The following is a 19,643-nucleotide window of genomic DNA, read 5'->3' on the forward strand; positions in this document are numbered from 1 at the left end:
GGGTAAATTGTAGCAAATTTCAGTTCAAATGGAAAACGGCAACTTATATTAAACACATATAAACAAATAACATATATACATTAACAAATGTGTTGTAGTGCTGTCTGTCACAGATGTATTCAAATTATGGCGCACGTACCATCGTTAAGTACTCGGTTCCCATATATATTTCTATTAATATACAATCTACAATACAAAATATAAAACCGTTTAGATTCTTTGTTAGATGATGTGATTTAAAAAAAACTTCGCCACTGAATAAGATAATGAAATGGAAGGATTACAAAACATTGATTTCAAATAATCTGAATGAGGAATGAATTCGTTTAATTTAAATGTATGCATAACGCTTACCCACGCATTCTGGTTGTGTTGTATTCCAACGGCCCATAACCGAATTTTCCAAATCAACCGTACACATTATAGCTGAAGAGCCTAGAATCCTGTATCCATTCTTACAGTCAAATGATACCACGGAATCAAACTGATATCTTGTAAGGTTCGATGGACGAATGATCAACAGGCCAGAGGTGTTCAAGTCTGGACATATGACAGCTTGAAAAAATAAATAAGTATATAATTGTATTTAAAATTCTCGGTGAGCACTTTAATTAGGAAATGAAAACTAGGCCAGACAAACAAGTCTGAAATATAAATAATCATCTTATAAAAAATAGTGAAACATTTATTGAACATATACAATTTTACAATTCACAGTAGCGCCACTAAATCAATTTTTGGGGCGACATTTATATATGTTGAAATAAGTTCTATGGAAATGAAAAATAACACTTATTAACGGGTATGTCGAAAAATTATTTGACCAATGTATGTTTGCATGTAGATGTTTTTTTTTTTACAGCACAATATCTTTTCATTTTTACAAAATTAAACTATATTTTTTTTTGGAAATAATACGTAGAAGATAAGTACCACTTTTCTTTGATTTTCATTTAAATTCAGCATTGTGACAATGCATTTCAAACATTAATTGAAATTAAGAATGTACGAATGTTATACATTTACCTATTAAGTTCCTTAATTATACTTCAAAACTTTCTTAAGTAAGAGAATCAGTGTTATTAAAACAGGATATATTTCTTAATATTTGTATTTTTTATTTGATTGCATGTGATTTAATGTATAAACAAGATTTTTGTTCATATATCAAGTAAATAAAATATGAAAGAATCATCAAGCGAACCAAAATTCTAGAGGAAATCAAGAGAATGTAATGACGGGACAAACACCAGACATGCCAACATACATACAAAAAAGGGACATAATACATACAAAGTAACAGACGTAATTAAGCAACGCGGACTCCACTAAAAACTGAGAGCATTGGCCAGATGCATCGGTAGAGAAGTGTCCTCTGCTTTTCTAGATACACCCAGCGATTTGCTCATACAAATTTAAATCCGGTGTAGACGGAAGAGGAAAGAGAAACTCTGACACGTTTCACAGACAGTTTTCATGGTGCAGATGGATACACCGTACTGATCCGCTAGTTCATGATGACGACCATAAACTTTTGTAGTGTTGACTTCAAGTTGTTCCGGAAGCCTGATTGTAAGACGTCTGACGCGATACAATAGTCTGAGTAGTTACAGCAAGCTCTGGCATAACGTGTGAGTTGTGATATAGAAAAAATACGCAGCTGCTGAAGGAATGTTTTTACAAACGGAAGTAAAATTGACAATACAGAATTAAAAGTCATCGCGTTTGTCGTATAGTTTGATCAATAGTTTTTCTTAACCATCGACCTCTATGTGTAGGTCAAGATATGAGGCTGACGTCACAGTGTCTGTAGTATCCTTTATCTCATGTTCTTTGGGGTAGATGCAATGTATCAAATCCCCGAATCTAGGATTGTTTAACAATAATATGTCATTTATATAGCGGAAACTGATACAGTCACTGTATTAAATGAACTTCCCACTTGCCCCATACCCCACTGCCCCATTGCCCATTCCCCATTGATGCATGCCCCATTCCCCATTGGCTCATACCCCATTCCCCTAGCCCACTCTGCCATTCCTCCATCGCCAATTGTCCCATACTCCATTCTTAATATCCCCATTCCTTTATTGATCCATCCCCCATAGCATCGACTTGTTTCGAAAAGAAAATCAGTAAATGTTTTATCAATCATACTTAATGAATAAGGATGTAAAAACCTCAACTTTACATTAATCAGTTCAAACAACAAATACGAAATTGTCAACGATTTGATCTGACGAATAGACACAGACAAATATAGTAACAGGATGCAAAAGGTTTTGTGTGTGCAATCAATATTGATTTTGGAATCTCGCTGCAGTCTGAAATTTACCGAAATCACGCGATATTTGCATTTTGTACATATATTATCGCCACTCCGAGCTGCATGAGAAATAATCATCCAATTTATTTTTTAAAACTATAGATATTTATATAAATTGTACTTGAATTTCATTTCTATAATGATTCTTAAAATGTATATTCTTGTTTTATTTAAAATTTAAAATAGGGAAACACTTTTCCAAATGTGTACATATTCAGTCCCAGTTTCACAAATAACATATTTCTGTATAGGTGCAAACAAATTCAATTTCAATGATGGACTGATAGTAAATGTAAACAATTGTCAAAATAAGCATCATATGTGTGACTGCGACACATTATTTCAGTCCAATTTCTGAAAATGACATATTTCTGCAGATTGTAAGGATGTGAACAATTTTGACTTCAATAATGGGCCAAAATTATTATTTGAAATTTTAGAAATGACAATATTAGCATCCGGTTAATGGTTGCGACACTCATATCTCAGTCAAAAATCTTCAAAATGACATTTTTTTGCAAAGTGTGTGTTTGCGAACACTTCTGATATACCTATTAGACTAAAATTATTGTAAAAAATGTTAAAACTGTCTATTTTAATATTATGTTGATGGTTGTAATACATATATTTCAAACTAAATTCTTGAAAATGAGATATTTTACAAAGTAAATGAATGCGAACACTTAAAATTACCTTTATGGTTTTGTATTATTGTTTGAAATATCAAAATTGTCAAAATTGGCGTCATATGTATGGCTGTAACACATTTATTTCAGTCTAATTTCTCAAAAAATATTTTTTTGCAGATTGTAAGAGTGCGAACAATTTTAATTTCAATAATGGTTCAAAATATATTCAGATGTTAAAAATGGCAATATTAGTATCAGGAAGGTGGTTATTACACTCAAATTTCAGTCAAAAATCTTTAAATGGCATATTTTTCAAAAGAGTATGTGTGCGAACAATGTTCATATATTTATCAGTCAAAAATTATACTCAAAAATGTTAATATTGTCTATATCAGTATTGTGTTGATGTGATGGCTGTGATAAATAGATTTCAGGTCAAATTCTTTAAAATTACACATTTGTTTGCAAATTGAATGAGTTCAAATGCTTGAAGTTACCTTATAGTCATATATTATTGTGTAAAATGTTAAAAATGTCAAAATAAGCATCATATGTGTGGCCGTGACACACTTTGTTTGTACACCTAGATACAAATATATAGTTCTTTGTAGAGATTTTTCATTCTTTGTAAGAAATAATTCCAAATTATCTTCCAAATATACAGAGGAAGATGTTTACCAAATGCTGAAATTTTTTATCGACAACATATTTGTCCAGTGTGGTGGACGTGTTTTTCAACAAACGGTCGGCATTCCAATGGGAACAAATTGTGCTCCTTTACTTGCTGAACTATTTCTTCACTATTATGAGGCTGACTTTATAGCTGATCTGATCAGAAAGAAAGAATATCGTTTGGCTAGATCCTTTAATCTCAGTTTCCGCTATACAGATGACGTATTATCTTTTAACAATCCTAATTTCGGGGATTTGATACATCACATCTACGCAAAAGAACTTGAGATAAAGGATACTACAGACACTGTGAAGTCAGCCTCATATCTTGACCTTCACTTAGAAATTGATGGTAAAGGAAAACTATTGACCAAACTTTACGACAAACGTGATGACCTTTCATTCAGAATTGTCAACTTTCCTTTCATCTGTGGCAACATCCCTTCGGCTCCTGTGTATGGAGTGTTCATATCACAACTCATACGTTATGCAAGAGCTTGCCGAAACTACGCAGACTTTTTGTATCGCGCTAGAAGTCTAACAAATAGACTTCTGGAACAGGGTTATGTTGCTACAAGATTGAAGTCATCATTACAGAAGTGTTTATGGTCGTCATCATGAACTCGTGGATCGTTATGATGTATCAATCAGCACCATGAAAACTGATTTGTTCAACGGGTCATAGTTTGCCTTTCCTTGTTTGTCTACCCCGGACTTGACTTTTTATGAGCAACTCGGCGGGTGTTTCTAGAAAAGCAGAGGACAAAGTAAGGGTACGAACAATTTTAATATCAATAATGATCCAAAATTATTTAAAAAAAGAAAAAAAATGGCAATATTATTATACTTTTCGAGGTTGCGAAAATGACATATTAATTTTTAATTGTCTTCTTCTTATTGCTCAAAATGTTTAATTTGTCAATATTAAAATTATGCAAATGTCTCCGACATAAAATTATTTAAATCCAAATATGAAAAAAAATTACATATGTTTATAAATCGTATGAGCGCGTAAATTTTCAACCTCTTTTAATTGTTGTCATATAATTATGATTTGTAAGTTGGTTGCGGAAAAAGGCAAAACAATTATTTTTGATTGATCAATCAGAAATATTTCCAACGCCCAATTACCCATTGTCCCATCCAGCACTGCCCCTTATCTCATTCCCAATTACCCCATGTGCCCTCTGATGTATCAGATCAGCCATAATTTAAGCATCATAAGAGTTAAGAAATAGGTCAGCAAGTACAGGAGCACAATTTGTTTTCAGTGGAAGGCCGACCGTTTGTTGAAAAATTTGTCCATCACACTAGACAAATAATTACGTTGTCGATCTCCAATTCTTTCATATTGAAAACATCCTTTTCGGTATATATGAAAGATAATTTGCAATTTGCTTTTCAAATCTCTACCAAGAACTACATAAATGTATCTATCTGTATCAACTTTTTTAGAATAACAACGATGTATAATGTTTCTGAGTCGGGATTTTAGCTGAGTATAAGGAATAGAAATATGAAGAGTTGAAAAATAATAGGTTTTAAGTTCATTGTATTCGGATAATAATCATGAATTTAGGGTTTTAAGCAGAACTTTTGAACTTTTCGGGATTCAAATACATATGATACACAATTTTAGTTCAATAATAGATATAATTATATTAATACATTTCATATTACAACATCTGAAATATTTATGAAATATAGTAAGTTTACATTAGCCCGATAACATTCGTACAAATTTAACATTTTTGTTTAAGGTGGCCAACAGAAAGGACCAGAATGAATTTTCCGTATTTGTTCTGTATAGGACAATCTTTTTTTCCCTTTTATTATTTTTCCCTGTAACCTGTCCTGCCTTATATTGTTCTCAAGATAAGCTTTCCTTTTTTTTCATAACAATATTTAACAAAAAAATAACATAGTACTCATACATAGATTAAACCACTAAATTTGTTGCTACATTGTACTTGCATTGCAACGAAAGTTAAGTGTGTAATATATATATCGTGCAATTATACATACGTTTGGACTACGTTCTATTTTCACTCTTAATACACGAATTGAGTCTTCGTTTGTTCCGCATGAAAAACACCCGATAGAATTGTTCGACGTTCATGCTTATGCTGAGCGCTTAGTGTGCGTCTAGATATCGCGACTGCAAAAAATCTAAATCTCAAAGAATTTTTAAACATACACATTTTTAACTCATCTTAGATAGTAATGTGAACCAAATTGCTAGTTCATGATACCGAAAAATTACTATATGATACTTATCAAATGCAAGGGTTCATTATATAACTCACCATCACATGTAGGTAAATGACTCCAGATACCAGATTCTGTGCACTGTATACTACCGTGTCCATTCAATACGTAACCTCTATCACATTCTACTTGTATTGTTTCTGGGAATTTCTTCATATGGTGCAATACATTAGAATGATTTAATGTAATAGCTGAACACACAATACCTATTTAAGTGAAATAGGAATATATCAGATCTCATAAGTATTGGAAGTGCAGATAATCAATAATGCTTTTGTGAAAAATAGAAAAAACAATATTTTAACTGATACATGATATGAATAATCTCCTGTTATATTTTTGAATGATATTTATAAAGGAAAAGTTTTTGTTTTTTTTATGAATCTATATAAAGCCGTGAACTAAGAAAATTTTCACATTGGGTATATAATTGAACGGAAAAACGAACCAACATGTTAGTGTTGTTTATGCATTGTATTTAAACATTATTAAAACAAACTTCTATACGGAAAACTATGCAAAGATGGGGAAAAAAAACTTATTATTGTAGATATTGGCACGACATATTGATCGACATGGTAACATAACACCCCGTTGAACTTCAAATACTTTTTTAAGATCATTTCATGATCTTCATCAATGCCGAAGTTTACAAAAAAATCATATTGATTAACACAGAAGCCAAAAAGTCCTTTCCGTTTAATGGGTTTAATCATTAACGGGAAGTATGGGTGTTTTTCAAGAAGCAGGATTAGTTCACCTACCGGAGTACATAATTTTGTGATAGTATTTTGATGCATTCATACTATTATACCAGAATTTATTTATTCCGTTCAAATGTTCTACATAACAAACTCCTAAAACCACCAGGTTCAATGTAGGAAAACACTTAGAAATGCAACAATTCGAGTGAAAACAAAACCAGTTTTATCGTAGGTAATGAAACAAGTTTCTTACATTTATAAACGGTTTTATCTCAACTGCATTATCATACATGTACCCATGCTGCACACTTTTATTTTTTTGTCTTATCTTGTTTTTTTTCCTTTTTTTAAACAGATAGTAAAGACGCTGAATTGCAATTTTGGATGATGTGTGGATTACAATACAATTCAAATTCGACCAATGAGAAATTCCTCTTGTCATGACCGAAGACGAATAAGTCAAATTTCAGAAACTTAAAAATATGACTTTGTACGCTCCACATTTCCCTTTCGTTAAACGTGTTCATGTATTGGAATAATTCCATTCAGATGTCTATTTTCTTATTGAATGTTATTAAGTTTTGGACATTTTAATGTACTTTGATCTTGAAATTTCTGAATTGTTTTTCCATTTTGATGGTTAAGATTGTACCAATATTAAACAAACTTTGACATGTAAAATGCTTGAATTCGATCAAAAGTAGACATTATGAATAAGAATGATACAGATATTATACAAATAACCATGTCATGGAATAGGTTTTATTATATATCATACCTTCACATGCAGGTAAAGAACTCCAGTTACCAGATTGTGTACATTGTATACTACTCGATCCATTCAACTGGTAACCACTATTACATTTTACTTGAATTGATTCTGGAAATCTAATACTTCGGCTCAGTACATTGGAATGTTCTAATGTGATGAGAGGACACTTAATGCCTATGGAAATAATTAAAAGTAGAAAATAATTCATCGTTTTACTTATATTGCACAATATTATCAAAAAGAGGGAGTCCAACTACCAACTCAACTACCCCTTTCTAAAGATCCCATACTGATGAACAATTCTATTCCATTAAGGTATACATACTGTGTTTTAGGAAGCACACAAAGAAAAATCAAACCTGCTAATTGTAGATGTATTTAATATAGTAGACTTTAAAATATTTAATGTTCTTCTTACGTAACAATGACACTGATACTGAATTATATTCTATCTGTATTCAAACTTTGTTTCCAATACAGCTTTAAAAGCAATTCAAAATTCTAACTTGATGACTACGCAATGCAATATTTTTTGAAGTACTATTGGTGCATTTATTGCTCAAGGGTTTTTTTTTTTATTTTATTTCTGAATAATTCAATTCAGGCATTATGGGACGGCAAAGCGAGTTTTGATCAATTGAGAATGACTCGCTAAGAATTTTTACGATAACGCGATTTGATTCTGCTAATTTTCAATATGTCGACAGTCAACAAGAAAACATTCTACGCCACTCTAATTATTTTAACTCTGGACCAACTTTATCTTAGCATCTTCTTATATGTGTTTATAACTATTCACTCTACAGACTTTTGTCTGACTCGGCTTTGGGTCGATCAAAACAATGACCTCAAACACTCAAGTCGAACATCTACTACGAAACCTCAGTCTTTAATCTTATCCAAGTTCCATGATTGAGAGAATATTTGTCAGGTTAATAAATGTAATAATGTCAGAAACGTACTTTAGTCTTAGTCTTCATATTTATGAAGATCGCCTCTGTTACCAGGTTTTTTATTAAGTTTTGGACATTTTAATGTACTTTCATGACCGAAGACGAATAAGTCAAATTTCAGAAACTTAAAAATATGACTTTGTACGCTCCACATTTCCCTTTCGTTAAACGTGTTCATGTATTGGAATAATTCCATTCAGATGTCTATTTTCTTATTGAATGTTATTAAGTTTTGGACATTTTAATGTACTTTGATCTTGAAATTTCTGATTTGTTTTTCCATTTTGATGTTTAAGATTGTACCAATATTAAACAAACTTTGACATGTAAAATGTTTGAATTCGATCAAAAGTAGACATTATGAATAAGAATGATACAGATATTATACGAATAAACATGTAATGGAATCGTTTTTTTTATAACCACTATTACATTTTACTTGAATTGTTTCTGGAAATCTAATACTTCGGCTCAATACATTGGAATGTTCTAATGTGATGAGAGGACATTTAATGCCTATGGAAATAATTAAAAGGAAAAAATAATTCATCATTTAACTTATATTGCGCAAAATAATCAAAAAGAGGGAGTGCAAGTATCAACTCAACTTCCCCTTTCTTAAGACCCCAAACTGATGAACAATTCTAGTAATTTATGTATACTGTTTGTTTAGGAACCACACAAAGAAAAACTAAACCTTCTAATTGTACATGTAATTTCTACGGTAGACTTTCAAATATTTAGTGTTTTTCTTACGAAACAATGACACCGACTCTGAATTATATTCTATTTGTATTCAAATTTTGTTTCAAATACAACTTTGAAAGCAATGCAAAATTCTACCATAATGATTAGGCAATGCAATATCTTTGGAAATACTATTGATGTATTCATTGCTCAACGGTATTTTTATGCATAACGGTAGTAATGATGACATTGTTCAACAAAATAATCAAATGCTTTTTGTAAAACTGTTTTTTTTTTTTATTATTATTTATTATTATTATCCTGTCAAACATATGTTTTATCGTCATTATCATAACATGATTAATGTGCTTAAAAGAAAATACTTTAAAATAAGGCTATTTTATCAGTGACACTGCGAACAGTTTATTGCATATGTTAACTGACTATTCACCTGTATTTGGGCTACACATTTATAATATGGTTCAATTTTCTCTCCACAATGCATTTTGCTTTTTATTGCTGTGTTGTCATGTAATTAATTTATATGCAATATTCATATTCTTTTATTTGTGTAGTTAAAAATGATACAAATAAGCGTGGTTATAATATCCGTCTAATTTGGTTCCAAATGTGTTCTTAGACAATTAAAAATAAACATAATTAAAATATTTAATTATAAATTGAAAAAGTCGGTTACGTGAATTAAATTTTTCATTATACATACATGTATTATTGTTCATAATATTTGTCAAATAAAAACATTTAGAATGTAATTTACCCTTGCATGAAGGCATATTACTCCAGTTACCAGATTCTGTACACTGTATACTACCGTTTCCATTCAATTGGTATCCAATATCACATTGCACGTGTATCATATCAGGATACCTTGTGATTATATTGCTTTTCTGTATTTTTGAATGGTCTATCAAAATGGGTGGACATTCAACACCTAGTTCAACAAGCAAAACAATGTGACGTATTTGACTCTTTATATGTAAAGTATGTAACATGTAAGACTTATTTCGTCAATATAGGTATCGTGAAAGGAATAACATGATAAAATTAATCACCTATGTAAATAGGGTAGACAAGAAGAACAAAACAGTGTGAGTTTATTTTTTAGAGAAGGTGCAGATGAAAACTATAATGAAGTTGCATCAGCAATGTAAACATTGATACAAAAAAAAACAAAAACAAAAACAAACAAAAACAAACAAAGAAACACAAACAATAACAAACAAAACAATAAACAAAGCAAAACAATACAGAAAAAAAAACAAATATTCACATACGAAGAAACTGTTTACATAGTGAACATGTGCCAAAATGTTAATTGATATGAACATTATTCTACTCTTAGATACCTAACTTTCATCGTTCCAAATTAAAAAAAAAATAGCTACGACGATTTGTCATGGAAATATCAGAATTGCACGGTAGGATCCGTATGTATATTGCGTTCAAATGAAAATCGGAAAACATTGTTAAATTAAAGTACCTGTTACTAGGTTACAGTTTAGAACACTTTCACAGCGGCATAACTTTTTTTTTCACGAGAATGTTAAGGAGTTTTCTTAAACATCTGGTTGATGTCTGATCACGCGCATAAAATATGACGTTTTAAGTTGGGAGAATTTTTTTCCCGAAGTAGCCAAAATCTTTGTAAATAACACAAAAGAATATTTTTAGTATTAAATGTAGTCCTTAGTTCTTTTAATCTGTACATTAACGATTGAATAAACCCTCGTCTTTATTAAGAAACACGACATAACAAAACTGACAGCCTTTTTTGTATTGATTTTGACGTCACAGAGCAGCTTGGAACGTCAGAGCACCTGTAGTAAACAAATAAGACGTCATGTTTGCATTGACCGAGACATTACACTTCGATCATCGACGAATTCTGAAGTCATACATGTTACCAGTACAACGTTTGGGTAAGTGGTATCTTAAAATCTTTTTTGGTATAAGACGGTTGTAACTATGTGCGGGACCGCCTAGTGGGGTTCATTCATCACTGACCTACTAACATGCATCGAACAACTGTCATCAGTTTCAAATCTTCATCTGCCGAAATGTGTATTGAAATGATAAATATATTAACATTATCGCAAATTGTAAATTGATACTAGTAACTGTCTGTTTATATTATCTTCTTTTAACAGTGTTAATCAAATTGTAAAGTATGTCTTTTAAATAAACACTAACTAAACAGGAATTCAAGTTATCGTTTTCTTTTCGATAATATATTCAATGACTTGTCAAATTGTTGTATTATGTGTGAAGAATTTTTTTGGATTCATTTCTACCCGTGTGGCCGGATGCGTGGCTCTTTAAATGACTGACCAGTGATTTAATTGCATGAAGGAAATGCTAATTTGAATTTTACTGTCTTTGTTTACAGAGAGATTTCCCAACTCCAAGCTGTTTCAAAACCATGAACAGCAGGGTTAACTTTACTTATGGTTGATAGATCTAGAACTTTGATGATGGAATATCGAGTATAGAATATTATCGAACTTCAACAGTTTTCAACTGAGACTGACAGGAAACTTGACTTATTAATTGTGAAATTGTGAATAAATATTCCCTGGAACTTAGATTCCGGATTTAATTTTGATTTCAATAACTGTTTGCAAAGTTAACAGAAGGAAGCATTTACTTGCCATAATTCATGTGCACATTATACATATACATTGAAATTGGATGTATTAGTGAAATACAAGTAGTTATGTGTTCAATGGAAAGTGCATTTGAAAAAAGGTTCTGTGCCAAATTGTGTTTTAACTGCATTCCACTTGATGGAGGTGTTAATGGAATAATATGCTATAGGACAGGTACAGTGATCAATATGATTAACATAACTTTCTATAATGTGCTAACACTTACTATTGTTTTGTATGTATACATACTTATTTTGAAAATAAAATGTTAAAAAAAACATTTCTTTTGCAATCTTAATCTGAACAAAAGTTGAAAACTCAGAAAATTTTAAGAAGCATTACCCTTTTTGTTAAGCATACATATATGTGTTAACTATGAACTATAAAAAGACCTTTTAGTATGTTCAAAGCCATATTATATAAGATTAAATTATTGAATTATTGCATGAATATACATGTACATGTAGCAATACTTATCCCTAGCATATTAAAGCAAATATACAAGTAGTGATGTATAGACATAAATAAAGCTAAATATCGCTAATTATGTACATCCTTAAAATAACTGTTATATACATGTATTCCTTGAATGATGATACTTCATTTACTACTATGGTGAAGTGTGTTTGTGTATATGTGTGTGTGTGTGTGTGTGTGTGTGTGTGTGTGTGTGTGTGTGTGTGCGTGTGGTTGGGTGGGGGCTATGTCAAAATAACTATCATTGAATTATTTTATCTATGTATGAAGAAAAAGCACCAAAATGTTGTCTCTTCTTATTTGGCAAATTATTCATCAACTTTAAGTATCTATGATGATACCTCACATTCCTTATAAAACAAATACTTTAGTGAGTTCAATGTGTACATGTATACTCGTGCAATGTCTTAAACATATTACATTTACACCAAATACTAAGCCGCTACATACTATGTTATTTAAAAAAAATAAACTTTCTGTATTCATTTGTGTAGCTTTTGGGGATTGAGAAGTCGTTATAAATTTCTAATGTAAGGAAATATTGCCACGAAATTGTTGGATATGGAATATTTTCTACGATACCATACAAAAAACGGGGTAACCATGTTATGAAAAGAGACATCTTTAACACAACTAGTAACTTTTCTGCAAGTTATATTATAAATAAGTACAATATTCAATAGAAAAATGTTTTCATTTTTCAAAAAATAAGAAATTTAAAGCGTAGTCTGCTATGGCAACTAAGCCGGTTGCTCACACGTATTTGTCACAAGCCAACGTATCTGAGGTCGCCAGTGCGTTTGTTTCTATGTCGCCACTATGTGTTAAAAGAATATGGTTAAGAAAATGCAAAAGTGCAGTGGCATGCGCTATTTCAATTTACTTGATTTATACTTCCTTTCAAAGAGCATATTTCATTTTACCAGAAAATTGTTCCGGGAATTTATCTATCATTAACGTTTTGTTTTAATATTCGTTAAAATACAAGGAAACACCATATATCTCATTTCATGCAAGTTACAAGCCATTTTTTAACTTCTATGTAGATATTTCAGACTTCCCGCAGCAATTTTTGAAAAAAATATGCATATTCATTGACCTACCATTAAAATTTGGATTTACAAATTTGTCATCTTCCCACTGCACTTTTGACATTTATGTGGTCCAACCAAGGCTTGATTCACTGATCACGTGACTCATTTTTATTGCACATTTTGACATTTTGTTGATCATATTATGTTTGGGAAGTTTAATTTTATCCCCTTGTATACTTAAAATATGACCATCGACGAAATTTTACGTATTAAGATGAGTTTGTAACAATTCATGACATTTCTTCTTAATACAACCGCGTTTTTTTTTCATTTTTTTTTGTAATACTTAATACTTGACATTTGAGCAAATTAAGATCGCTGTATATAATCAATTTAATATACACATGATGTTAAATCAAAACACTTACGCACACATACTGGCTGTGCTGCATTCCAATGACCTTTAAACGTTTTATCCGCATTCACCGTGCATCTTATTTCTGTGGGGCCATGAATCATATATCCATTTTTACATTTAAATGTTACCACTGAGTTATACTGATATCCTGTGAGGATTGATGGTTCAATCAACAAATCAGAACCGTTCAAATCTGGACATATGGTAGCTGGAAGTTTAATTGTAAATGTTAAAAGATTTTAAATTCAATCTTATTTTTTTGCATATTTCATTGTTCTTTATTACTGAATTCCTCAGACAATTCGGTAAACACAAAAATGAAAACTCGTGACCGTCACTGCTAACTATTTATTAACCAATACTTATGATACGTTGCTTAAATATTTCTGAAAGAAACAAGATCGCATAAGTTATATAACCAATATATCAGTATGTTTCTACAAAATGTGACGAAAGACGTTACAAGGCTTATTTCTGTCAAATGTATGTTTTAATAACTTTACTAGATATATCAATCACAATCTCACAGGATAATTATTGTTCAAAGACAATATTGAAATGATCTGTAAATTTGGACAAAAGTATTTATAATGAAATAGATATAACACATTTGACACACTGAAAATTACATATGGCTATCAAAAGAAATATTTTAACAAAATGTTCCATCATGTTTTAGTGCATGTACACAATTGTTATCAACATTTTGAGGGACGACCTTATAAACCTTCATACCAACTGGCACAAAACATACGCACAGACAGACTGAACAGCTTTGACATATAGAATTTGTTGATAGCTCTTTTAAGATATTGTATTTGTCTAAGATGCGTTATTCGTTTTTTTTACAGATCGTCTATGTTTACTGTTTTAATTTTTAGGCTTGAATTTTGACGTGTTGGAAATATCCCATTGTTGAAGTTTTTGTATTTGTTGCCGATATTTTGCACAATTAACCGGAGTGAACTTCTAGTATGTCATACTTCAATTCCTCTAATTGTTTTCTCATTAATTGCACATGGGTGTCCCTGCATGGGATAAACTTCCCTTTTACCCCATACCCCCATGGCCCATCCCCATTGCTCCATACCCCATTCCCCATTACCCCATGCCTCACTCCCCATAGCCCCATCCCCCATTGCGCCATAGCCTATTCCCTATAGCTCCATCGCCATTGCACTATCCCCCATTGCATCAACTAATTTCCTGTTGTCCATTCATAATTATTTGAGAATCTCGCCGGCGAGTTCGTAAATTACCAAAATCACGCAATATTTGCATTGTTTTCATGTATTTTCGTCATTCCGGGCTGCATGAGAAATAATCATGCAAAATATTCTTAAAACTATAGATATAGGTATAAATTGTGAATAAATTTAATTTCTAAAATTATTCTTAAAAAATGTTGAAATTGACCAGCTAAGGTTTTTTTGTTGATTGTTGTTATACATATATTTCAGACCAAATTCTTAAAAAATGATATATTTGTTTGCAAACTGAATGATTGGGAACACCTGAAATATCCTTAATGGTCTTATATTATTGTTCAAAATGCTAAAAATGTCAAAAAAGTATCATGTGTGTGGCTTTGACACATTTATTGCGATCAAATTTCTCAAAAAAAAATACATATTTTTGCAGATTGTAAGGGTGCGAACAGTTTTAATTTTAATAATGGTGCAAAATTATTGTTGTTAAAAATATTAATTATCATCATTACGTTGATGGCTGTGATTGTATATTTTAGACCAAATTCTTGAAAATGAGATATATATATTTGTTCTTGAAAATGATAGAGTAATCAAGGGAACCAAGGTTATAGCGGTAATCAAAAGAATGTAATCCAGGGACAAAGACCAGATATGGGAAACAGACATACACAACAAAGAACATAAAATAACTAAAATCATACAAAGTAACAAAAGTAAATGAGCAACTCGGACTCCACTAAAAACTGGAAGCATGGACCAGGTGCACCGGTAGGGTAAGCGTCCTCTGTTTATCTAGAAACACCCGTCGAGTTGCTCATAAAAAGTCAAGTCTGGGGTAGACAAACGAGGAAAGGAAAACTATGACCCGTTGAATAAATCAGTTTTCATGGTGTTGATGGATACACCATAACGATCCACGAGTTCATGATAACGACCATAAAACCTCTGTAGTGATGACTTCAATCTTGTAGCAACATAACCCTGTTCCAGAAGCCTATTTGTTAGAGTTCTAGCGCGATACGAAAAGTCTGCGTAGTTTCGGCAAGCTCTGGCATAACGTATGAGTTGTGATATGAACACTCCATACGGGGGAGCCGAAGGGATGTTATCACAGATGAAAGGAAAGTTGACAATTCTGAATGAAAAGTCATCACGTTTGTCGTAAAGTTTGGTCAATAGTTTTCCTTTACCATCGATTTCTAAGTGTAGGTCAAGATATGAGGCTGACTTTACAGTGTCTGTAGTATCCTTTATCTCAAGTTCTTTTGGGTAGATGCGATGATTGCAAATACCTGAAATTACCTTAATGGTGTTATATAATTGTTTAAAATGTTAGAATTGTCAAACAAAAAGTATCATGTGTGTGGCTTTGACACATTGATTTCAGTTCAATTTCTCAAAATAAAATGACATATTTCTGAAAACTGTAATGATGAGAACAATTTTAATTTCAATAATGGTTTGAAATTTTTGTTTAAGATATTAAAAATGGCAATATTTTATCTTTTTTGAGGTTGCGACGAATGAAAATTGAAAATAATCAAAATTTCATTTCGTTTAAATGGTCTTGTTATCATTGCACAATATGTTCAATTTCCCAAAATTAAAATCATACGAGTATCTCCGATATATTATTTCAGTACAAATTTTCAAATATGAGTATGAGCGCAAACCGTTTCAATCTATAATGACCAGAAATTAAATATTGTACAAATGTACTTCTGGTTAATATTTATATATGTATATAAATAAATGTCAATGAATAATAAAATGAGACACATGTTATCATTGAATTAATCTAAAACAAGCTTTTTTTGCTGTAATACAATTATGATAGGTACGTTGTTTGCGGTAAAAGGTAGAACAATTTGTTTGATTGAACAATCAAAATTATCCCCTCGCCTCATTCCCAATTGTCCTATTCTTTTACTCCATTCACAATGCCACATTCCCCATTGCCCCATTCCCTAATGTCCCATCCCCCATTGTCCCAGTTCCCATGACCCCTTGCCCCATACCGCATAAAATAGGAAGTTTATCCTGTACAGGTACCGTAACTTAGCAGAAATAACTTCAAACTTTAATGACATAGCAAATAAAACTCATAATAAAAAGGACGAAAAAGCAAATATCTACATAAACTTACATCTGATATCACCTACAAAGGAAGTGCAATACTACAAATCGCATAAAAAGCAACTCAAAATGAAAAAGTCAGACTATATTCCAGAATATTACAAAGCCACATACATCAGTTTACGACTTATGTCCTAAAATAAACACATTACTAAAATATAAAAATGTATTTCAATTGTTTTAAAGGCCTTTGACTTTGTGATTTGTCTTTAAAAATATTTTTTCTGTAGTGAACGAAGTGATACTGAATTTCTTCAAAACTAATACAGTTCTTAGTATTGACGTATTTACTGCAAACATAAATACAAGGTTGTGTAAATCTGTTACCAATTCTATGCAAATAATCAATCATTTATTATGCACAATACGTCTTTGCCATAAAAAAGGGATTGGTTTAATTGATTTGCTTTGATTTGTTGGTCTTCTGTGGTGTCCCGTTTTAAATATACATAAGTAAAAAAACAAATATGTACCACACAATGAAACATTACATCTCTCCCATCGCGTAGTTGTACTTGATGTGTAGCACCACGGGGTACTTTCTGGATCCCTAGATGGTGTCCTGCAATAGTTTAGTGTCTCATCATGATAATCTGATGGGTTTCCACCAGATGGAAGATTTGAAGTCAAGCTCCAATTTCGACAATGGAGTCCAGAAATTGTTATATTTAGAGTTCCGTTGTATTCTTTGTCATGTATGCTCTTTCTACAATCTTTATCTATTAACAGAATAACAGTAAACAATGTCAAAGTTAATTAGTAGGCTGTATCTTCATTATCAGAAAATTTATTAATATGAAAATACCATTTTTTTTAACAACTTCATTTTCAGTTTAATAAATGTAATAAGACAATTGAAAAACTCATGAAAACACACTTGCGGGGCATATTAATACATAGAATTACCAATTAAAGAGTGCACCATGATGACAGCTACAATGGATGCCATTAATTAAATACGCATAGAAGATACCAAACATACGCAAATACTCATTCATTACTAAATTATGATACATCACTAAGTACAATGTTGAACTATTTATACACTTACTACAAAGTGGCACAAAACAAAATTCCCAGCCTCCTTCAATATAACACCAAGGCCCTTTTACAGATTCTTTATCTTCCGTCGGTGCCAGACAATTGTTAATGTGTCCATAATGACTTAAATAAGTATCATTCCACATCTTACATGTTTTACCAGTGACAGTAGTAGTCATTGTCCCATGGTATTTTCCCGTCCAATTACTTGGATATGACTCAACACAGTCTTGGATTCCTATAATAAAGACAGATATGTACGATACAAACATGTAAATTTCCAATATTACTTTTTTATTTTGATTACTTTCTGTTTATACAAAAAAAAAAAAACAACTTTTATTTATGAGTCTGGTAGAATAGTTGAGCAAAAATATACATTAATCATTTCCAACTTGCCTATCTTCCATGCTCAATCTTTTTGTCTATTTTACACACACTTTTTTTTATATTTTATTCACGTAATTCACTATAATATTTCCATTTGATTTATACCACAACTGCTTTATTGAAGCTTGATATGTTTTTGTTTTGTTATGACAAAAATTTCATTCCTGAAAATTAATCTGTTTTCTTAAACCATGCTCTTTTAAGTTACCAATCATGTGTATTTGCTTTGTTTTTATGCTTCGATTATTTGTACTCTTTGCTTGGTTTGTGAATTGTAAAATATTAGATTTGTTAGGACAATGCTAACTGCTTTCAAATGTTTTTTTCCCAAACGAACTGATTCATTGTGTTGGATATTAACACTAATAGTCGATATTGCTGAAATTTAACCAACAAGGCAACATCTGCAGGATAAAACAACTTATCTAAATAGTTATGCAAAAAGACTGGTCTCAAAATAAATACAACAAAGACCAAAGTGATGAAAATTAACACCACAACATATGAATCCAACGCTATTATATAAAATAGGTGAGGTGAGGAGGTTCATTTTTGTATACCATCATAAACAAGAATTATCGAATTGGAAGCCACGGGCTGCAGAAAGTTCTAGTACATGTGTATAAGGGCAATAACACAATCACTGCACTGATAGTTTCTAGGTTAACATCGAAAAGAGTAGTAAAAATGATGTACGATGTAACAAAAGGCAATTAAAAAAAAAACAAAAAAAAAAAACAATAAATAAATTAAAAACCCTTAATGTAAATTTCTTGATGCAGTATTTTGTGTATGGAAATGGTGGATTGAGCTTGGTTTTATATATCCTGTTGTTCATTGAATACTGATTCGAATATGATAAAGAGAAACTTCAATTTTCACATTCAATGAAAGTACGTCTTTTTTTAAAACTTTCTGTTCCGCATATGAACAGACACAATCAACCAAACACGTGTAACAACTTTTTTGTTTACTCGTTAGGTTTTTATATGCGAATATGACGTGAAATTATTTAGTTTTTTTTTCAACTTCATAATTTGAAGTGCTTGGTTATTCACTTTGCAATGAATTATATCTACAAAATGACATGATTTATCACTTGTATACTTTATATTACCCACGCTATTTCGGCCAATTAGCCATTCATGATCCTTGCACAAAAAAAATGAAATATAATGAGTGCCACTCAAATTTTTATTCCCATCATATTTTTTTTTATCGATTTCCACGATTTCGTGTCGGCTTATGTATATATGCTT

The 19,643-nt window shown here is 31.3% G+C and overlaps 1 protein-coding gene across 1 annotated transcript in view; it reads right to left on the reverse strand.

Moving 5' to 3' along the window:
- Positions 1 to 19,643, reverse strand: part of LOC148605283 (uncharacterized) — a 34,280-nt gene that overhangs the window by 12,794 nt on the left and 1,843 nt on the right. The window contains exons 2-8 of the mRNA XM_088548551.1: positions 18,005 to 18,232; positions 17,427 to 17,672; positions 13,617 to 13,814; positions 9,790 to 9,963; positions 7,378 to 7,545; positions 5,934 to 6,101; positions 355 to 555 (exon numbers count right to left, since the gene is read on the reverse strand). Of these exons, the coding sequence (XP_088404677.1) occupies positions 355 to 555; positions 5,934 to 6,101; positions 7,378 to 7,545; positions 9,790 to 9,963; positions 13,617 to 13,814; positions 17,427 to 17,672; positions 18,005 to 18,232 (1,383 nt within the window). The remainder of the gene's footprint in view (positions 1 to 354; positions 556 to 5,933; positions 6,102 to 7,377; positions 7,546 to 9,789; positions 9,964 to 13,616; positions 13,815 to 17,426; positions 17,673 to 18,004; positions 18,233 to 19,643) is intronic.

This window comes from Perna viridis, chromosome 10, assembly GCF_037379345.1.
Source record: "Perna viridis isolate PV_CMFRI_1.1 ecotype Kerala chromosome 10, ASM3737934v1, whole genome shotgun sequence".
In the NCBI taxonomy this organism is placed as follows: domain Eukaryota; kingdom Metazoa; phylum Mollusca; class Bivalvia; order Mytilida; family Mytilidae; genus Perna; species Perna viridis.